The 22,167-nt window shown below is 43.9% G+C and overlaps 4 protein-coding genes across 7 annotated transcripts; 2 read left to right on the plus strand and 2 right to left on the minus strand.

Moving 5' to 3' along the window:
• On the plus strand, positions 2,988–7,268 carry LOC110432864. 4 transcript variants are annotated; one of them, XM_021453864.1, is made up of 5 exons: positions 2,988–3,164; positions 4,559–4,631; positions 5,763–5,878; positions 5,980–6,147; positions 6,721–7,268. In XM_021453864.1, exons 2-5 carry the CDS (start codon positions 4,627–4,629, stop codon positions 6,927–6,929), a joined length of 498 nt encoding a protein of 165 aa, XP_021309539.1. In that variant the 5' UTR covers positions 2,988–3,164; positions 4,559–4,626; the 3' UTR covers positions 6,930–7,268. The 4 variants fall into 4 exon arrangements, with proteins under 4 accessions (XP_021309539.1, XP_021309536.1, XP_021309538.1 ...); XM_021453861.1 differs by having other exon boundaries at positions 4,562–4,631; positions 5,760–5,878; XM_021453863.1 differs by having other exon boundaries at positions 4,562–4,631.
• On the minus strand, positions 9,132–10,954 carry LOC8081790 (DIMBOA UDP-glucosyltransferase BX8). Its single transcript, XM_002461693.2, has 2 exons — positions 10,301–10,954; positions 9,132–10,182 (listed from the first exon to the last, which is right to left on the minus strand). Exons 1-2 carry the CDS (start codon positions 10,800–10,802, stop codon positions 9,245–9,247), a joined length of 1,440 nt encoding a protein of 479 aa, XP_002461738.1. The 5' UTR covers positions 10,803–10,954; the 3' UTR covers positions 9,132–9,244.
• Positions 11,715–15,035, minus strand: LOC8081791 (mitochondrial import inner membrane translocase subunit TIM10). Its single transcript, XM_021452311.1, has 6 exons — positions 14,876–15,035; positions 14,704–14,757; positions 13,778–13,830; positions 13,249–13,287; positions 12,578–12,647; positions 11,715–11,966 (listed from the first exon to the last, which is right to left on the minus strand). Exons 2-6 carry the CDS (start codon positions 14,743–14,745, stop codon positions 11,919–11,921), a joined length of 252 nt encoding a protein of 83 aa, XP_021307986.1. The 5' UTR covers positions 14,746–14,757; positions 14,876–15,035; the 3' UTR covers positions 11,715–11,918.
• Positions 16,464–17,167, plus strand: LOC8081792. Its single transcript, XM_002459551.2, has one exon. It carries the CDS (start codon positions 16,580–16,582, stop codon positions 16,940–16,942), a length of 363 nt encoding a protein of 120 aa, XP_002459596.1. The 5' UTR covers positions 16,464–16,579; the 3' UTR covers positions 16,943–17,167.

Consider the following 22,167-nt stretch of genomic DNA (forward strand, 5'->3'; position numbering starts at 1 on the left):
TATACATACAAGGCTCAATTATTGAGTTTTGTGCCTAGTGTTGACTTTGACGCAACTCTAAACAAGTGGGCAACTGACATGTTACCGCTAAAGAACTTTTATGTCACAACTTGGTCAAAAGATTGGGGCCGGATGTAGCTTTCAAGAATCTCGGCTGCTCACCGCTCCATCCAACTCCAAAAGATAGTTTGGCACAGTTTGTTTTTTTAGGTGCGACTTCTATACAGGCACTGTGGCAGCAACGTTTATAGGAGCTATTTTTTTTATCTCTACTCACAATACGAGCCTAGAGTCAGGAGAACCCATGATTTGTGGCTCATCTAGTACTATAGCGCGCAGCTAGAGCTTAAGGAATCCGTTCAAAAGCGGTATAACCTAAACCCAAAATAGATCTTCAACACAATATCTAGAGCCTCCAACGAGTACCAATGGGTCGTCAATATAATACCTATAGCCTCCAATAGAGTACCTATACGAAAGACCTATTTTCGGTATCAAGAGAGGTATAACCCAAATTTGGATATCCTCTCTCCTCGAGATCCATTTGTAGAGAGTGTTGTTTTTTAGTCTTGTTGTTGGAGGAGACTTAAAATAGGTATTGAATCTTTGAACTATAGCGCTATCCAAAGGATGAATGAGTCTTGTAATTTAGGTGAGGATTGTTGGAGATAGTCTTTGGTATGTTCTATTGCAACATGAAAAAAGAGTTAAACTCTAATTGTTTTAGATTGTTCTTCTCTTCTTAAATCTATGCAGTTTTTATTATCTTGCTAATCTATTAGAGCAACTCCAGCAGGAGTCTTCAAATCAGGACCACTACTTTTAATTTGAGAGCTGCTCCTTTTTTCAAATCTTTTTGATAGAAACTGTCACAAGGGGACTCGCTCATCATTCTTTGTCCTTCCCATACTAAATCTCATCGGCATTAGCATCTAGACAAAGCGGAGGTAGCGCCGCCTGCCTACCCTAGGGTAGAAGGTGTTGGGGAGAGGAGTCAAGAACAGGAGGGGCTTGCCACGGGAGAGGGACCGAGATAGTGATTTAGGGGAGGGGGAGAGCTGGGGATGGGTGCCATCAACCAAGGGGCAAGCCTCGTCGCGGAAGAGAGTCAGGGGAGACCTTATAACCAAATTTGAGGGGTGGAGTCAAAAAACGAGCTCCAATAGAGCCCCTACTAGAGCCCTCAAATTTGAAAGGCTCTCAAATCCCCCACCCACCTCTCATTCCTAGGGGCCCTAGACCAAGCCCTCAAATGACAATTGTGGTCCTTTTCCCCTCCCATGTGCTCGTGGAACCGCACTCGCTCGTACCTCTCCAATGCCAGTTGGCCTCCTTCTCCATCCCCGACGAGGCCCTCCCTCGGCGTGCTTGGCTCCCCCAATGGGGGTTTAAGTATGGAACCTACTAGAGTTGCTCTTAAATTTTGCCAATAGTCGCATCTTTCTAATCATCAACTAAATAGTCATATCTCTCATATTGTAAATCACTAGGGTCATGTAGAAATACGTTGTATTCCACAAATGTAGAAATTCGGGTCAGGTGGAGTCTCCTTGGACCTAAACCCAAAACTCAAAATCAAAATCTGAAACCGCCCCAAACACCATTTTGGCGATAGTCCAAATCCAAAACCGAACCCGGTGCATCCCGAAACCCGACCAGATCCCCAAACCCACCACTATATAACAATTTAAAACAACAATAAATTTCTAGCAACACATGCATGATATATATTACATATTCACGCGTATAAACAAAGAGGCAATAAACAAAACACAATTTCATGACTCAACTTAAAACAAACTTAATGGCTTACATTAATAATTTATTAATAAAAACATGAGTTTTATTCAAAATAATATATTTTAGACCTCCATTGGATATTCGCGAGTGGAAACTAAAACCCGAAACCAAACCCAATAAAGTTCGGCCTTTCAGGTACCGAACCCGCTGGACCCAAAATCCACGGAGTTCAGACTTAAATACCACCCACTGCAATCCCTACACAAACCACATCATATATCATTACATATTTATGTTTCAATTACAAATTGTAAACTATGGATAGTCCTATCCTATACTCTCTCTGTACTGATAATTCAAGTTGTTTTGGATAAGATTTAGATCAAATATTAGAAATATAAATCATAAATAACTTTTAAATTAAACCATATGAATAGGTTTGTCTTGAAAAGTACTCCCTGCGTTCAGGAAAATATACAGCATAGTGTCATGGGTTTAGTATCTTAAGTTTGACCAGTTATAAATAAAAAAAATCAATATTTATAATATTAAATAAACATCATTAGATTAATTATGAAATATATTTTTATAATAAATTAATTTGGAGCCATAAATATGAATATTATTCACTAGAAACTTGGTCAAACGTGAACTATCTTTTCTCGCATGCAACCCATAGTTGCATGTTTTCATGCAGAGGGAGTAGTTTCATAAAAACGTACCTATATCATTTTCTAATAAGTATTTTTATAAAATAAGAAGTTAAAGTCGTGCTTTGAAAATTGTATTCTCATCTAAAATGACTTGAATTATTAGTACAGAGTGGAGGAAGTATAAAATAGTTTTTTTTATGTACGTTTTGACTAGCTGTATACGGGCACTCCCAATGTCAGAAACTACATGTAGTTTCTATATGTATTAATTTTTATAGACACTATATATAGAAACTATAGTCCCAATGGATAATTTCTATAAAATATTTTTTTTTACCCAATCATATTCATTCTCTCTCCATTCTTAACCAATCATATCACTTCATATCTTAGATTTTGTGTAGACATGGTTTCTAATTTAGACCCAGTTTCTATGATTTTTGCTCTCTCTCTTCAATAACTCTCTTATCATATCAGTAAAATGCTTAGATGACACTATAATTAATGTTTATGGAAAACACTATGTTTTCTGTATTGCGAGTGCTCTACAGTCAAGAAAGAATACAAAAATATATTGTTCGAAGAAAAAGGAACGGCCCATGTGCCAGTAGCCCGTGCCGTGTGGGTGTGGCTGTGGGTGCGCGTTCTCCCCAGTCCCCCACCTCGCCGCCTTTTCCCCGCGTGCTCTCTCTCTCGGCGACGACCGCCGCCGCCCTTCGCCAGGTTCCCAGGGCTTCGTCGGGCCCTTCTCCGGCAACGAGCACCGACAAGGTATGCCCGCCTCTTCTATTCCCTGCCTTCTTTGCGAAGCCGAGCACCACAAGCCTCACCTAAGCTATTCTGGCTTTTCTTAATAATCGGATCTGATCTAATTGCAAGTGTATACCTGTATTATTATGCCTTCTAATTTCGTTCTTTTGCAAAAAATTATCGGCTGTGTACACCCATGTCCTTTGCTTGGTCCGACCCTGCTCTTGCTCTGCACATATGCTCGTTAATCTCATATACAATCAGTTGGATGGACTTGTAAAGACGGACACAGATTGCGATAATCTTAAGACAATTTCCCACCTAGGCGCCTTTGACTCAAAATTGTTGATATGATAGCCAACTTGGCAGTGTTTGTTATATTTGTTCAATTTTATTTTATACAATCTGCAATAGCTTTACCCATGTGGCCATGCTCAAGCAAAATTCATCTCAGTTCAAGAAGCATTGGCCTGTTAGGCGGGGTGGGCATACTAAGCAGCTCTTACTGAAGTAGGCAACATATCCTGGAATCGTAGCACGACTTGAATAAGATGCTCATCTGCGATTTGCATAATATAATACAAGCTGCAATGCTCAGGTTGAGTTCATATCGTGCGAGCGAGTCAACTTGCCACTGCACAATCTTCTGTTTGTCGTTCCCAAGCTTGCAAATAATCTTGCTTACATTAGTGTGCTAGTTTTCTTGTACCATCGCATGCCACCATTGCTGTAAGTGATACTTTCAGATTCGGTCTATGGTGGAAGAGGTAGTTGAGCATTACTAGCCAAGCCAACTGGGTGGGGGATGTTAATGCATTATGGTGATATTGGTTGACTGATAGCACTGTACTTTTGGTTGACAGCTAATTTGCTCCATGAAACTGGCTATACAGCTGCAATTGGTTCATTGTATTGCAAAAAGGGCTGGGTTTCAGGGTTGTCCAAATCCGCTGCACCAGGCCAATCATTATGGCAAAAAACTTTTTATCTGTTGATGTTGATGGGAACAAAATGGAGGAAAGGATTCTTCATCCTTACACATATTGCTGTTTTTGTTAATTAGAAAGGTCATTTTGTTGTTATCAAAGGTGCGTGAAGACACACTACTGGTTTATGTTAGATGAAAAGAGTCTACGCCACTGAAGTGCACAAAGCATTTTCTGATTGATTTATTGAATGAATCAATTATGTATCATCAACTTAGGACAATATCAGATGTGGGGAAATGGCTGTGAATGATTTCCTTGGTTCACACAAGTGCCATTGTCAGCTCATATGTTTATATCCTACTTGCAACTATATCTTACTTTCTGATATTACTATATACATTTCGGTTTTTCCTGAATGAAAACTTGAAGCTGCCATTGAAAAATCTGAATATTTAATGTAATGAACTAATATTTTGCCTTCATCAGCAGATTTTGTTTGTAAAGATTGTGAGAGCACCATTCACTTTTCATTAGTGAAGTTCAACACTTCAAGCATGAGGTCAGTACTCCTAGTTTCTCCATCTCTGAATTTCTGTTCCAAACAGTTTATGGAGTCTGATGCATATAAACCAGACCCATTCATTTATAACTCACTCTCTACCTATTCATTCAGCTAGTTCTCATGTTTGAACTTAGCAATTTGTAAGTAATGTACCAGAAAAAAATGTCTTAAGTCCTATGGTTTATTTGTCATTTCTGTGCTAAATCTTTTTTTTTCTTGTCATATAATCTATTTAAGCTATGCTGCACTTTGGTCCAAGGACCACCTACTTCACTCCTGCTATATTGTGCCAGTGTGGCAGTGTTACAGTTTACATTGGACTTACAAGGAGATTGAGATATAAATTACGTGCTAACAGAATTTGCATGTATATGACCAATGGACCATATCATTTCAAAATGTTTATACATTTTGGAATAATATTGTATACTTGTTGAGATGTTTCTGTGCTCTACTCCATCCTAAGTATTGTGGAAGGGTATTTAAAAGGGATATGTATGGCCAGTTGTCGCTAATCTTTTTGTTATGCTTAGTGCTTCCCTTGCCTTTGTGCATGGTGAGGTTGACAATTATTGCGAAATTGAGGGAGTTTGTGTTAGATCTTTGGTACAGCCTGGTTGTTGTATCCAATTTCACTACATTATGCTGTCAAAGTCTTTATTGATGAAGTCGTTGCATTTCATGGGAAAAAATGTATTATCGCGTGAACTCATGTTTTTATTTGAAGTTTATGTATTTCCATTTCAATACTAAATAGTGCTCATTTGGTTTTTGTGTGACAAATAGTTGAGAGTTAAGAACTGAGATGATGGATGGAACATTTACTTTTCAGCATTGTACACAAACATTGCTTTGTTTATCGATACTGCTTGTGTTGATTTTGATTGGTTTTGGAACCTTGCATCTCAAAATTGGAAGGGTCAATAGAGCCAATATGTAAAATGGCTTGGCTTTAAAATGAAAAAAAAAACATCAATTGAGTTTCTTTTTCTTGTGTTGGCACTCTGAAGGAATGATTTCAGAAATGTGCATATCTATTGTTACATACACATATCACATGTGATACAGTCCATATCTTATGGCCATTTTCTTGATTTAGCTTCTGATGCTTGGACCCTTTTTCAGTAGCTCTCACCGTGTGAAGTGGAATGAGGACAATCTGTATGAAATTGAGTCAAACAAACCAGTCAGGCAGAAGATAACAGAGCCAAAGACACCATATCACCCTATGATAGATGATGATGGTAGACATCTTGCCACCTGCTGACCTGCATCACACTATATCTGACCATTTTAGTACTCCCTAGTGTGCACATGATTATTTGGCTGACTGCTTGCCTTCTAGGGTCACTGTCGCCAACACGTCCTTTCGACAAATGTCTCGATGAGACTGTCCAGGCTGAAGCTATCTTAACAGCCTTAAATGGTGTGGCTTCTTCAAGCAATAGCAATTCAAAGGATGACGGTTGGGGATCGTCAGATGATGATACAGACGCAATAGAACAAGATGATGGTAAACTTCTTGCCCAGCTGTTACAATTTTCTATTTCTGGTTGCAGGACTGTGCTCATATTAGTTTTCTTATTCATTTTGGTAAGATAGTTAAATGGGTCAAATTAAGATAACATAATTATTTTCTCAGTGAACAAGAAAAGGTTTTAAAAAAATCAGTCTTGAATATTATGTATATCCTACCCAAAGATGGACATTTTGATGTTTGATTGGCAGAGTAGTTCACACTTCCATTTATTTTCACAATCACAAGGGAAACAACTCTGTTCTACTCGAGCTTCCTTAAGTTCATAACTAGTCCAATTAATTAGACACATTCTCAATTTCCTAGTATTAAACAAGGCAAACTTCATTGTTCTTGTTGTTCCTTAAGCAAGACAGAATTGGTCATAAAACTCAAGGTACACGTGGCACAAAAAAATGTTAAATGCCATGTCATTATCGTTATAAAGTCTGATCTACTATTACTTGATCACTACTGTCGTAGTACACAATTAGCATTACTTGATCACTACTGTCGTAGTACACAATTGCAGTGTCTTTTTGTAATACGATCGGACATTACTGTTTGCAGACCCAGAAGCTGACACAACAAGATTGAGTTTCAAGGAGCATCGCCGTGCCCACTACGATGAGTACCGCAAAGTTAAGGAACTGATGAGCACTGGATCCCTTACTGTTGAGGAGGCTGATGAGGATAACAGAGCTGCCACCAGCTCCGAATACAAAGGTGTGGGGAAAAGAGCAGCGAACGACGACATGAAGTCCTCACCGCAAACATGAGAGTTCATATGAATGTTCTGATTCCTCTTATTTACAAAGCTAGGACAGCCCTTCGTGGCCGAAGCATGCAGTTTGCCTAAGTAAGCTAACAGTGCTTCGTGTGTGCTGGATCAGTGATTTGGCATTGGGTGCTTTATTGTATCATTGTATGTGCAATACAGTTGCTACTCTTGTTTTGTTTTGTTTTGAGATGCTTGTGTGCCAAAATGGCTTTGATGACCGAGAATTGTAGTGGAGTTGGCTGTTTGGTGGAATGGTCGTTTGCTCCATTTGGTTGGTGACTCAACATTTTCAATTGAGATAATATGTTTCAACTAGAGCAAACTGCTTGATGCTGAACTCAGTTATCCTTTTCTTTTAGCATAATCTGTGTTGAATCAGTGTGGTTGTTGGTTCTTTTTTTTGAGAATCACCAGTGTGATTGTTGGTGTGTTGTTGCGCTAGATCAATTTTTCCCCATTAGACTAGGGCTATGCAATTGCGAAATGTGACGGGCCTACAGAGCGTAAAGGTATCTAATTAGCTTGACGGGCCTTGGATTCGAAGTGGGCCAAGAGCCCAAGATAGGCCAGAAGCAGAAGGTGCCACGAGCGCTCTACTTGATTCTCAAAAAAAAAAAAAAAAAAAAACGAGCGCTCTACTTCGGTCTCCTGGTATCCCAATCACAAAATACAGAAGCTCAATACCGACATGCTCCTCACCTCACGAAACGCAAGCTGCTGCCCAAGAGCTGAAGAGCATATGATTTTAGAGGTTCTCTATGTCTTATTGGCCAAGGAAAGGAACCTTCCTTCTAGCTCGGCAATCTTGGGCCAATCTTCTAGATTGCACATGTACGTTTCACGGGAGTCTCTCGTATTCATGGTCAGCATGGGTCATCCCAAATATTTGCCAGGGAACTCAATCAACATGCTGTCCAATTATTAGTGTGTCGCTAATAAAATTTCTAGCCTTCTAACTTAGCCCTCCTTTTGCTCCTTTTCTAGATCCGCCACTGTTGTCCATGGAAATGTTATGACAATTTTAGTTTTGGACATGTTAATGGTGAGTCCTCATTCCTAAACAACGTCTGAAGTCTTCTAGGATGCCTCGCGAGGCGTGTAGTTCTTAAGCACATGGATTAGTGAAATCCCTAGCAACATTTGTGCACAACAAGCGAACATCTCCACAAAGTTTTCATTTGGGCAAACTTAAACACGTGATGGGTCACACAATTGCGTGTTCATGCACTCACGCGACCCTTCCACGCCTTGTCAAAGAGAAAGAAGAGTCACATAAGGCCAGTGGTTAGGGTTCCAAGAGAGGGATTGTTGGAAAATATGATGTCCAGCTAGAGTACATTCCAAGTATATTCTCCTATTAATACAACCGCTAGGTGTATTCTAGGTCTTAACTTCTTGCACCACCTTTGCTTCTTGGGCCGTGTCTGTGGGCTTGCAGATGGCCCATGGCCTAACATATCGCGCTCCCCCCGGGGATTTCTTTCTTGTCAACGTAGGTCTTTGAGGATTCCTCAAGGCCTCCGCCCAAAAGCCTTTGCTTGAGCTAGCTTCGCCTTGCCGCTTGGGCTGTTATCTTCCGCCTTGCTGCTTGGGCTGTCATCTTCACTGCCACCTCTAGAGCCTCTACCTTGGGCCAAGCCTGACAGACCTTCGCCTCAATCCGCCGGCCTTTGCTGGGCAGGACTGTAGGGGCGAAGGCCTCTGGTTTACTTCCCTGCACATAACTCAAGCAATTTGTTAATGGTGGTTCTCTTTGCCGCAGTGTTCCTTTGCCTCCACGGCTCGTATTCGTGTCCCAACAGGGCTCACACATCGGTGGGTGTAAAACAGGGTATGTGGGAAAAGGGAGGTAGGTGGGCTAAGGAGGCAGGGGCACTGTATGGGGGGGGGGGGTTGGTGGGAGATGGCGGCTGAACGAGGCTGGCAGTGATGTCGTTGTGTCGAAGAGGTCGTCGACAACCGTGTGATTGGGGGAGGACAAGGTCGATGGGGGGCGGCGGTGGAAGGTGGGTGAGGCGGCGGGAGCCATCGGCTGTGCGTGATGGAAGAGCGACTGAGGAAGTGGCGGAAGAGGGGTTTTGTGAGGCAGCATTACAAGCAAAAGCGGGACAAGGGCCGCACAAGCAATGAGGAAGAAGGGTCGCACAATTTTCAATCGCGCCACCCATCACGGGATGTCATCATCATCCATATAGCGATATATCACTCAAAGGAAGATCCTTATTACACATAGATAAATCAGAACATGACATGCAGTTCATTATTCAGAGCATCCTGCTGATCATGCTCAACTCAAACCTGAAAGCTGATCGATCAAAGCGACGAAATGTACTCCACCAGGCCATCAAGAGCCAAACTAGCTGCTCCTCCTTCAGCAACACACTCCTTCGCCTGCCCCATCAGTAACCGAGCTCTCTCCCTCGGCCCCTGCGGCCCCAGTTCCCCGACCACCAGCCTTCTGATCATCCTCGCCATGGCCGTCCTCTCCAGCGGCTTCCCGACCTCGAACCCGACGCCCCACTGGTGCGTCACGTACCTCGCGTTCACTATCTGCTCGGCGAAGAACGGCTGCACGAGCATGGGCACCCCTTCGGCTATGGCCTCCACCATGGAGTTCCAGCCGCAGTGCGTCCAGAACCCACCCACCGCCGGGTGCGCCAGGACCTCCCTCTGCGGCGCCCACGCCACGATCTTGCCCCTGTGCCTCACCGTCTCGCGGAGCTCCTCCGGCACCGGCGGCGGCACCTCCTCCTCCTCCGCGTCCACGCCGGCGGCGCCACCGCCGCCACGGACGACGGAGCCGCGGCGGAGCACCCACAGGAACGGCACGCCACTGGCCGCCAGCGCCCACGCCGTCTCCTCGAACACGGCGCGGTCCACGCGCGCCACGCTGCCCATGCTGACGTACAGCACGGACCGCGGCGGCCGCGCGTCCAGCCACGCCAGGCAGCTCCGGTCCGGCGCGTGCTGGAACTGCCCTCGCCCGGCCGCCGGCGCCGGCGGCGCCTGCAGGTGCAGCGGGCCCACCGCGAAGGCCGGGCGGCCCGACAGCTCTCGCCGGACCTTGGCCAGCTCGGCGCCCTCGATGCCCTCGAACGTGTTGAGCACCACGCCCGACGACGACGCCCGCACGGCCTCGGCGTCGAGGGTGATGAAACGGAGCACCGTCTCGTCGTCGCTGCCGTCCACGCGGATCAGGTCGCGCACGCGGAGCGGCTCCAGGCCCGGCACCGCCTCGTCCAGCCGCTCTTCTGCACGCATGCAACAAGAGAAAAACGAGTGACCTGTGTCGGTGCCGGTGGCGCAAGATCAACAGAGTTTGTTCCACGGGAGAAGGGATCAAGGGAAGGAGAAGATCGAACGACGTGCCTTTGATGGGGAGGTAGCCGTCGGCGACGAGCCTTGGCGTGGCGAGCATGCTGAGGAAGGTGGCGGCGCCGTCGGCGCAGAGGGCGAGGGCGGGGACGGCGACACGCGTGGCGGCGCCCAGCATCCTGTACCACTGCCGGTCGACCACCACGCAGGCGACGACGGTAGTAGTACCGCCGCGCGCCGCCAGAAGCTCCTCGGCGAGCGCCGCCTGGAACGGCGCCTCGCAGGCGGCGTTGAGCCGGATCATCTGCTCCACCATGTCGGGGCTGGCGACGACGTCGGCGGGGAGGGTCTCGCGGATGGACACGAAGGTGAGGTCCCGGTGGCACGCCGGGTCCGGCGCGTTGAAGTCGGTGTGGAGCACGGTGACGCCCAGCCCCCGCGCGCGGAGGAGCTCCCCGAGCTGGAGCATCTGGGTGATGTGGCTCCCGAACGGGAACGGGAACATCACAACGCGGCGGCCGGTGGGAGTGGGAGCACGTCCGTCGTCGCCGGCCATCGGTGCTGCTGCTGGTGGTGCTGGATTTCCTGGCTGGGGCTGCTGTCTGAGAAAGATTGGTGTCGGCTGATGACACTGCGTCACTGGCTGGGTTTCATGGCAAGGTTGGCGAGGTGCTACATTGGCAATTGGCACGCAGCCTTACGAGGCATGTGAAGAGAGAAGGTTTGCTTGTACGTGCCGTGTGTGCTGTCATGGCCTTGCAAAATAAACAGAAAGGCGAGCTCTTGCCGCAGGGGATTTAAGCTTAAGAGACAGACGTTCCTTGTTCGGACTTCCAGTCGCACCAAAACTCTCTGCAAAAAAAATCTGCTTTGTTTTGCTTCAAGCCAAGTGTTTGCGTCACAATGTGTTAGAAGTAACACATTTGTCTTTTTTTTTTTTTGATGTAATATGGTGCCAAAAGGATTCATATGCACACTGACGTTTAGAAGTGCGGTGTTGTTTTGTCACCTGTAGGTGTATCCCATTGCAGTTTGTGTTTGTTGTGCATAAGGACACACAATGACATATTTTTCACTGATAATAAGCTTGATGTTTGGTAAGCGAGACAACTTGGCAACGAACAGGACATTCTGCTACTCTTTAGCCCAGGTTGCGCTGCCATGGTCCCAGACCGACGACTTCGCCCTCAACACCAAAGGGCCACCGGGCTTCCAAACAGGCTCAAAAAGTTTCAAGTTTCCTGCCTCTCTATTAATACAATCAATCATGGTAGAATCCAATCCTGCCAAAAATATTTGATTTTTTTTTGTCTCAAATACTTTACACTGTGACCAAAATATTTTGAAGTCAAACTTTGAAACGTTTGACTTTAAGCAACAGTCATATAAGGTCTCTTATTTGTGACTGGAGGGAGTAGCTTATCCTTTCAGTGAGGTTGCACATTTGTGCTGATAAAAGTAAAATTCGTGAGCTGAAACAAAAGGTGCATGTAGAATTTGTACCAAAGCCTCACAAGTAGGTTTCTCCATCATGTCCAAACAATACAATGCTAATAATTTGAGAGATAATTTCTCTCTTGAATTTATCATGTATCACTAGTTTAACTAGTAATCCATCAAACCCTAAAACCAAAATTGTAGAAGTACACCACGAACAAAATTTCATCTCAGTTCACATTTTAGGCTGATTTCCAAGAAGCTGTCCAACTAGATTAGTCACCTGAAGAAGTAATACGGAAACAACAGTGAGAAATTAACTGAATTGAGGGGAAACTTGAAGGCTAATTGAATGTCATTATGGATAATTCTAGTTTCTGCATTGGTAGAGACTACAGCAGAGTGAGACAGAGAGCCTTAGGCATCAAATCTGAGCTATTTATAGTCCAATTTAATATGAAGGCACAGTAAATACTAGATCCATGCAAACAAGTGCAGTTCAAACATATGATGCCATAGCTAGAACATGAAAAATTATATGTAACCAAATTTATTTGCTTCTTAGACATGAATCCCAAAGGAAAAAAGAGTAGTACCTTTTGAGGCTGAAGCAAAGAAACAATAAAAAATTATTTTGCTGTAGAAATCAAGCACTAATGAGGTTGTCTTTTTCAAATAGCACTAGTCGATAAAGATCATTACTCCTTGGTGCTAAAATATGTCCCAGTAACAAGCACAAAAGTGCAATGATGTCTCCAAATTCAGCATTTCACATTTTAAGCTAGTTTATTGTGGACAAACTATCTTTTTTTTCACTAATAAAAGCTGTAAAACTGCCAAAAACAAGATGAACATTCAATACGGAATGGACCAAGAACACAGAAACAAACTTTCCTGCCAATACTTAGAAACACATCGGTCAATGCAGCTGTTCTCTCCCATATTGAGCTCAGCATCCTTGTGCCTAGAGATACAGTGAATACAATCCAAATCAATCACATATAGTTCATGAGTTCGTGTATTTACTGACACCATGGCAATGAATCCAAGAAAGCAAACTTTAATACTGGGAGGTGCTATAGTTGTCTTAAACAGTTTAAATGTATCATATGATTATCTTCATATCACACATTTTCTCCACACCAAGGCACACCCAAATTTCATTACTTGTAACAATGAAATTACAGAGTTTACACAAGAAAGTTTTTAACGATGGTAGCAAACGATTTGCTAGGTGCAAAACATAAAACTACTGGTCAGCAGCATAAGCCAACAAACTTCAGCCAAACCAACACACCCAGCAAAAGGCAGTTACTACAGACAGCACAACACTGGGGGTGCGAAAACAGGCTAATACATCAAGAGGTGCCCACTTAATTACTCATGCCACTTGCTTAACAGAAAATCTTCATACCACACATGGGTTTACAGAAGCACATAAAACATTGATATGATGTACTTCACATATACAAATGCTAATACCACAAAAGGAAAGATGTAGATGTAACAGCAATTTAGAGAAATGCAGAGGATAATGAAAAAATATGTGCTAAATTCAGGTGTACCTCTTCTCGATGCACTTGTCAAAACATGTATGTGTAAGCCTGTAATAGTGAAACAAAGGCCTTGTTTAGTTCACCCCAAAAACCAAAAATTTTTCAAGATTCCTCGTCACATCAAATCTTGCGGCACATGCATGGAGCATTAAATATAGATGAAAACAAAACTAATTGCACAATTTACCTATAAATCACGAGAAGAATCTTTTAAGCCTAGTTACTCAATGATTGAACAATGTTTGTCAAATAAAAACAAAAGTGCTACAGTGTCAAAATCCAAAAAAAATTCGGATCTAAACAAGGCCAAAGATGGAATATCAGATAAACTGGCAGCATAAATTTATCCATTCTATAGTTCAAAGTGTAATGCTTCTTCCAGAAATGACTTCGAATATGATTTTATTTAAGAACAAAAGACAATGTCACATAGAAGACAAATTCCAGTGATATAAATAGAAAACTGAACTTCAGTTGCTGCATCGAAGTTCAGAACTCCTGATCTAGTTTAAGATAGAATCAAAGAAATATCACTCACCGATTGAAAAGGTCAACCCTATACTCCATCTCTTTCTCCGCCAATCCAAACATCTATTGAGATGTATAAAACGAATTATCTCAGAAAAGCTTCAATTGATAATAAAAAATCTGAATGCAATTGTTTACATGTACAAGAAATAACCAGAGAAAAGATAGAATAAAGCATCCCAAGTAAAACAAATTCGAAACTGAATATCAGAAAACTTTGGAGATCAACGGTCATGCTAATTGCTACAAATCTTGCTTGTTCTTAGAATGACAACTATAACTGTATTTCCATTTGTACACACAAATTTAATAGCATACCACCCTGCACATCCACTCATGCTAGCATGCTTAGCTTCTCACCACTTGGAACCATCAGCTGACAAAAATTCCTGAGTAGCGCAGAAATAAATTTCTCTCTTAAAAATTGTACTAGTATAAGGTATGCAGTTATTTGGTCACAATGTGCAATGCTCATCGATGGAAAGGCAAATATGAAGGGGAAAAAATATTCTCTACTTAATATCAGTATAGAAGAATATCCAAGTCCCTAGAATAGTTGTAACTATTCAGTATAACCTAAAGTAATTTAAGTGTAAGGCCATCTAAGCAATATCACAGTTCATTTGACATTGTTCCCCTTTCAAAATTACCCTAAATCTGATGGAAGTCACCTTCCCAATCAACATTCCCAACTCGTATACTTCATTTCTTTAAAATCATAGTCATGCTTTCCTCTTAGTTTATTACAGGCTGACAAATCTAGGCAACACAAGGTGACAAATCGATCTTAAGGCATAAATTTACTTGTCAAACCAACTAATTTGGCATGCTTGTTCGTTCGAGCGAAATAAGAAAATCCTCCTTTCCTCAGAGCACCGTGTACAGCAAAGATATAATTTGAACTCGGGCAAGGTAATCTGCAAACAAGGCGCACACCTGCTCCTTCTGCAAATTGGTCGGCGCAGCACCCGCGGCCATTGCTGCAGCTCACTTCAGAACGCAACAGAGAGCAGACAATCAGGGGATCGGGTCAATCCAAGACCCAAGAAAAACGAGAGCCCAGAACTCAAGGGAGATGAAATAAGAGGGGGACGCGAAGGCAGCACACCTGATTGACCAGCAACAACGCGAGAAGAGGGGCTCGGTGGCGCTGCTGACGGATGCCGCCGGCGGATCGCGGAACGGCCAGCACGACGACAGCAGCTAGGGTTCTGATCGAAGCGGACGCGATGAGCTTTTGCGCGAAGAAGAAATGCGATGTGGGCCTGCAGCCCTTCACGGCCCATAAAACTGCCTCGTCTAAAGTATCTTTTGTTTTTATATTTTAGTAATAAATTCGTTTTCTGGAAAAATATTACCCAAATAAAAATAAAAAATATAGAAATATATAGCCTATTGCCAATTGAAACGGGGGTGATTAAAAATGCATCAATTCGATTGGTTGAATTTCACTTGCAACTGTTTGCACCGCACAGTATTCCCTTATTTGCATAGGGCTTTTTAAGAAAATCATAACTTTTTTTATATGATCTCATATGAAGATAAAATTGTTACAAGTAGCTGCAAGAATCGGGACCTGTTCGCTTGGATGAAAATTCATGACAAAAATACTGTTCGTTGATTGTTGTGAGAGAAAAACATTACTGATAAACTCAAACGAATAGGGAGCAAGAAAGACAAAGAATAGAGGAAGAGTGCTTTTAGTTGTCCACATGCTCATGCCTAGCTGCTGAACCCCCCCTAGGGGAAGAGTGCTTTTAGTTTTCCTTTGGTCACACTCCTCCCCCACCCTTCTTATTTTGTTTTGGGCCTCCCTTTTGCTTGTACATAAACTCTTATTCTCCTTTACTTAATTAAAAGACAGAGCTCCTGTCACTACATTCAAAACAATACGAAGATAAAATTTACGTTAAAATTGTAAAACTTGTCAAGATACTCAATTCAAGTTCCTAGTTCACAGTTTTCTTTTAAAGTCATGTTGGCACCGAAATAATAGATACAATGTATCAAATGCAGATATAAAGATTTGATCAATTATTTTAGCACTAAGATGGATTCAAATGGAAAAAAATGCTACACAAAAGTAGATCTCCTTGAACAATACAAATTTCATATAAAATACGAGGCTATATGCAAAATGTTATGATCTTTTAGATACTACTTAGATAGGGGACTGAATAAATTGATTTTGATTTGTCAACTCACTCATATACATTAAAAATTAGAAATTTTTCATATGAGCATAGGCAGAAACAAAAAATTATATAGAAATTATAGACCTCGTCAAGGTCTAAAATGTTACAAATTTATAGCTCATGACATTTTCATAGAACACTGTCACCATGGCCTACTACATGATCGCCCTTCTATAGTCTAACGCCAACCCTTGAACTTACTACATTTTTCACTTGCCTATAAGAAAAAAACTACTTGTAAACTGCAAAATTACAAGTAGTATCGTTAGCTGAATTGAAACAATCTCAAAAGATGAACATGTTTGCGGCCGCGGACAGAAATCCTAATTTTGGGTTGTTGGCAGCATTGTCTGTTAAAAAGAATTGGCAATATTATACACTGACTGGATATTCATATATTCTACTATCACCCACAAACTACAGCGAGCACCATACAGTTGGTTAAGATCACATCACATCAGCTGTAGTACTGAACTGTGTGTGTGGATAAGCTGCCTGTGGACGCCACGAGCTTCGGGGCCAAATACAAGAGCCAGCGTGAAACACCACAAGAATTCTTGGCCCCAGTACACGCAGCGCACAGCCACACACACGTACACCTACTCCCGCGCGCAGACATGGCATCAGTAGGCTTCGGCACGGTGGCGCCGGCCGTGGCATCGCCGGCGGCCAGGACGACGAGCATGGCGGGGCGCCGCGCACGGTCCTCCACCTTGCACGTCCCCGCCGCGACCAAGGTCGTGACGGCGGCGAAGCAGGGCGGGGAGGAGAAGGGCCTGTTCGACACCATCTTCGGCGCGCTGTACAAGGAGGAGCAGCTGCTGGAGACGGACCCCATCCTGAACAAGGTGGCGGGCGGCAAGGCCCCCGCCGCCCCGGCGCCCAAGAAAGCCGCCGCCGCTCCGCCGGAAGCGAGCGGCGGCAACGGCGGGTTCAGCCTCGGCGGGTTCTTCTCCAAGCCCAAGACCAAGAAAGGGTGAACGTTAGTTAAACTTGAATTGTTTTAAGCTGCTCCTACTTGCTTGCTTGCATGTAAATTGCATACTGATTGTGTGCAGGTTGTTCTCAGCCGCCTCCATTGTAAAGTGCTTACTGCTTGTTATATATAGCATTGATTCAGAAAAGCCACCTATTTTTTTTTTCTGAAACAAAAACATCAAAAAACATCAACGTACGTAACTGTCTAATTCATTCTTTTCAGCTGATTTCTCTCAGTGTTTTTTTTATCACTATAATAAATTTAGCAATTCTGTGATCTGGGACAAGGCTGCTATACCACTACATCCGTTTTTGGCATTTTGGACATTAAAAATATATCATCTATTACCGCATGTTTTTTTAACGTTACTTCTTTGCAAGCATTAATTTTTGGAATTAAATAAAAAATGGGCGGGCATTTCCCCCTTTTCATCGTGCGAATACTGGTGGAAAAGGAACAAAGTAGGCCCACGTATAGTAAGGGCAGTCCCAATGAGATATTTATGGTAGTTTCTATGTGTCTTAATTACAAGGACAACTCAGCAATTTGCTGATGTGGCAAAGAAATTAATGAAGAGAGAGCGTAAAAAAAGGAAGAAACCGTTTCCTCTCCCCAGGAAACGACGTCTTCACGTAGATCAACACACGAAGAAACGATAAAAAATGCATTGGAGAGAAACCACCGGTTTCCATCGTCCTCCTTCGGATCCGCTGTTGCCGCACCAAGCTTCGCGCGCGCTGCAAACCTGCGCTCTGCGGCATTTTGCTCAGCTTCAAGGGGTCGGCGCGTGCGGTCGTGGTGTCCGTGGACGAGTTCATGCCGTGGGCAACTGGGCCAAGCCAACACCGATGCGTTCTGGCAAGAAATCATAACAATTCGTCACTCACCGATCAACCAAGCTACTCGTGTCTCGCCGCTGGCTCGCCCACGGCTCTCGTCTCGTCGGTCCACCTCGCCGCAGGCTCGGTTCGCGCAGGTTCGCACGCGGCAGCGCAAGCTCGACACCGCCTCACCGGTCCACCTCGGCGTGGGCTCGTGCGCACCCGTGTAGGCACGACGCCGACTCGCCGGTCTGCCTTGCCGTGTAGGCTCGCAAGAAGTCGCGCAGGCTAGACGCCGCCTTGCTGCTCCTGTCCTCTTGCGCTGCTTCCATCATCTCGCCGTAACCGCCGCACTTGCTCGTCGTGTGCTAACCCCATGCCGCCTCGCGGCACCTATGTCGCGCTCTTGTCCTCCCGTGCTACTCCCATCTCACTGCCGGCTCGCCGGAGCTGCCTTGTCGCGGGCTCCGCGCGACCGCGCAGGCCAACGCGGACTCGCTGACTCCGCATCCTTGCTCTCTGTATCTAACCACCATATGGTTTATGCACAAACAATCAAGAGACGAGAGAGAGAAATATGATGAATGATTGGTTAATTTTTTTTAACAGTAGAGGAAATTTTGGCACTGGGAAGGATAGTTTCTTGGCACTATATCCTATGTTATAGAAATTGTACTAGTTTTTTTCCATTGGGACTGCCCTAAACAAATTTTCAGAAGATTAGAAATAAAGGAATTCGGCAGTGCGAATTGTCTTCACGAATCAGGCCATGCTCCGGCAACTGCACCAGAATACCAGATGAGGAAGGAGATGTACAGAGGGTATCATACGCTTGACGATATCTTCAGATTCCAAGACCATCAAGAGACGACGGCCACAGATCAAAGCCAGGCTGTGATGGTTCCGTCGTCAAACCTTCACCGTTTGAACTACATTTTAATTTTCCTCACAAAAGACGTGAACTACTACTAGTAGACAAAATAGGTATGTGAAATCATTATTTTTTGTTTCATTGGTAAATAGCAGGCACAAGCACACTATTTCAGAATTCAGACACCACAGAAACCGAAATGAAAAAGCAGGGGAAAAAACGGAGAGAGTACATCTTATTTTGTTCCACCTCTGAATCGAAGTCATGAGAGACAACAATAAAACGATCAGCTCTGAATCTGTTGAATCCTCTTCCTCCTGGAACTGGAGACAATTCGCTGTGGCCTCCACACCCCACAGTCCCACACGTAGTTGTAGTGAGGTGGTAAATGTGATCTCCATGCAACAACTTCCATCCTCCTACAAGGTGTAACATCGTTGCTACCAAACAAGAAATCTCCAATACTCATCTGGGGGCCATCGTTTTGAGCCTTGTCCTGAACAGAACCTGTTTCATAGTCATGAAGAATCACCAAATATTCAGGAGAGACGTCTTGCATTGTTCACTCTTCGGGCATATACCGGCTGCAAACCCTGCCAGAAATCAGCACTTCGATCTCTCTCCGTGGACCGAAGTATTATTGAGCCGCTTGAACTTTTTCACGCTTGCAAGAGCCATGCTCCAGAAATGGGCGGGCGTCGAAATTGGCTTTCAGTAGCTCGGGCAAAATGGTTTGCGGCCAAGAACGACCCGGGCATCTCATGAGCCAAGTCCATGGCCATTGACGCCAATTCCGGGTGGTCTTGTCTCTTGTGTGTCCGTGCTACCGAACGTACGCACCTTGATGAAGTACCAGTACTCTTCTGGTGTGAGGAATTTCACTTGCGTTGTTCCAAACCTTACAATCTTGTCTGATCGACTAGCGACAATCATTTTAGTTCCATCTGCAACATGCTGTTTGCAATCAGAGTACAATTTCCTCCAGACATCTTCATCCATGCATGGCACCGATTAGTTCGATTATCACCAATAATATCCTTGCTTCTCCATTGGCACGGCTACGATGCTTGATTACATCACAGTCACGCTTAGAGTTGCCACTGTTCTCTCATCTCTTGAACCACATTTTCTGAAACACATGATCTGAGAGAAGTGGTCACGCGCACTCTTTCGTGGTTGCAAAACTTGCAAGCGTACTCAATTTGGGTGCTCTTCCCTATCCTCCTCGGGCCAACAATGGGCAGGACACCTGGGTTTCCATCGATGGGAACCTCTTCTTGCAACAGGAATTCCATGATTCTTGCCATCTCCATTCGGCGACCGAACATGCAGTTGCTCAGAATCAGGTACATACTGTAGGGCTGGCGGCACCGGCGAGGGCATCCACTCAAGAACACAACGAGCTCACTCGTATCTCTGATGGCGGCCTCCAGGCAGCCAAGAACTTGTCTGAGCTGCTCTTTTTCGCTTGAGCTGCTGCTGCCGCCGCTGCTGATACCCTCTGTGCATGTCCTTCCTTAGCTGGTCTGTAAATGGATGGGGTGAAAGATGGGCTCACTCGGCATCTGAAGGTGTCAAGCGTTTGATACCCTCTGTACATGTCCTTCCTTAGCTGGTTCAATTGCCGCAGCATGGCCTGGTTGCTGATGTGCCGCTCATCAGCCTCGTCGCCGATGACATGAACCTGGAGGAGAAGCCGCTGTAGGTTGCTCAGCGTCTCCTCTATTGTCGGCGGCGAGGCCAGCTGCCTCGAGCATTTGTCCATCAGGAACGATATGGATCTACTGGTAAGTTCACTCAAAACTGAAGACATGGCCATGTCGAAAACCGAACCTCGCTCCTCTCACCCTGGAACTACTAGCGATGGAAATGAGCTTCTCTGAATGTTTTCGTTATGATTCCCGACCCGAGGCTTATATAGTCCAATCTCCAATGCTTTGAAGAGAGCTTTCAAAGAAATCGAAGTACGGACACCTGACAGAGAGGAAGACATGTCGTTTGTGCATTGGATTAATCGACATGTTTTCGATGCGGACGGGCATGACGTGTCAATTCGGTAGTTTTCCGATAATGGTGCTGGGTTTTGTCGAGGGGCCTGGGAAGAGGAGAAATCGAGAGACAGAGCTGTAGCAAGGACGATGAGATTCACGAGTTCAGAATCTGTAATATCTGTTAACAACTTGTCTTCCTCTCTCGCGCCTTCTCTATCATAGATATCATATTTATTTTTATATTTTTGGTCGGATTTGGATTCGGATACAGAGAGAGCAGAGGAGAAGAGAACCTCGGGCGCCCCCATCCCCGATGAGCTCCCTTCCTCGGGCGCGGATGTGGATTTGCAGGTGAGAGAGGCGAGGGACGGAGGAAGAAAAGAGAGAAAGAGAATAGAGAAGGGAGGAGTATTTTGGACTTTGCTCATCTGCTTGAATGGCTTTTAGTCCCTTGAACCAATCAGAACAGGGGATTAAAGTTTAGTCTTTTTTTAAGCTCTAGTCTCTAGTTCCTTGAACCAAACAAGTCCTAAGTTACCTGAGAAAAAAAGGAGGGAGCCTTGGGCTACCTCACAAAACTTGTTCTTTTAAGGGGGGAAAATTTTTTAGGTTCCTTCTACGGAGGAGGCTGTAGAAGGTTTTGGTTCATGACTTGTTTAGTTTCACTCAAAATCCATTTTTTTTCAAGATTCTCCATCACAATGAATCTTGCGACACATGCATAAAACATTAAATATAGATAAAAATAACTAATTAAATAATTTACCTATAATTTGTGGGAGAAATTTTTTGAGCCTAGTTAGTCCATGGTTAGATAATTGTCTAATACAAATAAAAGTACTATGGTGTCCAAATAAAAAAAATCTAAACAAGGCCTCAGCCGATACATTGGCTGTTTATCTACTTGATTTTCAGTGCTCCGGCAGGCTCTCCATAGTGTCGCATCTACTTTGGGTGGTAACTTTGCATCTCAAATATAGCATGCCCCGAAAACATCATGCAGTACTGCAACCTCACGTCCGCAATAGTGGAGTGGTGGTTTTCTTTCGCTGCTGTCTTTTTCTTTTTTCATTTGATCACTAATAAAACTAGTATAGTGCCCGTGCTAACGCCACGGGTTTATTTTAAGGATGCATGAAAATAATCAAAGGATGATATTTTTTCCATAGTGTAAGTTTTGTGTAATTGTAATCATGTATATAATCTAGAAAACACTCTTGCATAACAAGACCCATGTGCTCAATGGGAGATAAAATTTTTGATAACCGACAAAATGAACAATTATCCAGCACGGCAAGCAACATGCAAGCTTCAGAGTGTATTTGCGAAAAAATATCCATGATCTGAGAAATACAAAATCTGAGAAAATATATCCATGACCAGAGAAATACAAATTTCCATTTTTGAAATACTATTAAGACTCTCACTGGGAAGCAGTTTAACAATGGCAAGCAACATGCAAGCTTCAGAGTGTATTTGAGAAAAAAATATCCATGACCTGAGAAATACAAAATCTGAGAAAATATATCCATGACCAGAGAAA

This window comes from Sorghum bicolor, chromosome 2 (assembly GCF_000003195.3).
Source record: "Sorghum bicolor cultivar BTx623 chromosome 2, Sorghum_bicolor_NCBIv3, whole genome shotgun sequence".
Classification (NCBI taxonomy): Eukaryota; Viridiplantae; Streptophyta; class Magnoliopsida; order Poales; family Poaceae; genus Sorghum; species Sorghum bicolor.

Coding starts and splice junctions, on each gene's coding strand:
- LOC110432864 (XM_021453861.1), top strand. Junction 5,879..5,979: donor CCCTATGATAGATGATGATG/GTAGACATCTTG, acceptor CTTGCCTTCTAG/GGTCACTGTCGCCAACACGT. Junction 6,148..6,720: donor CGCAATAGAACAAGATGATG/GTAAACTTCTTG, acceptor TACTGTTTGCAG/ACCCAGAAGCTGACACAACA.
- LOC8081790 (XM_002461693.2), bottom strand. CDS start 10,802: ATGGCCGGCGACGACGGACGTGCTCCCACTCCCACCGGCCGCCGCGTT. Junction 10,183..10,300: donor CGGCTACCTCCCCATCAAAG/GCACGTCGTTCG, acceptor GCATGCGTGCAG/AAGAGCGGCTGGACGAGGCG.
- LOC8081791 (XM_021452311.1), bottom strand. CDS start 14,745: ATGGCCGCGGGTGCTGCGCCGACCAATTTGCAGAAGGAGCAG. Junction 13,831..14,703: donor CCAATTTGCAGAAGGAGCAG/GTGTGCGCCTTG, acceptor ACATCTCAATAG/ATGTTTGGATTGGCGGAGAA. Junction 13,288..13,777: donor AGGGTTGACCTTTTCAATCG/GTGAGTGATATT, acceptor TCACTATTACAG/GCTTACACATACATGTTTTG.
- LOC8081792 (XM_002459551.2), top strand. CDS start 16,580: ATGGCATCAGTAGGCTTCGGCACGGTGGCGCCGGCCGTGGCATCGCCG.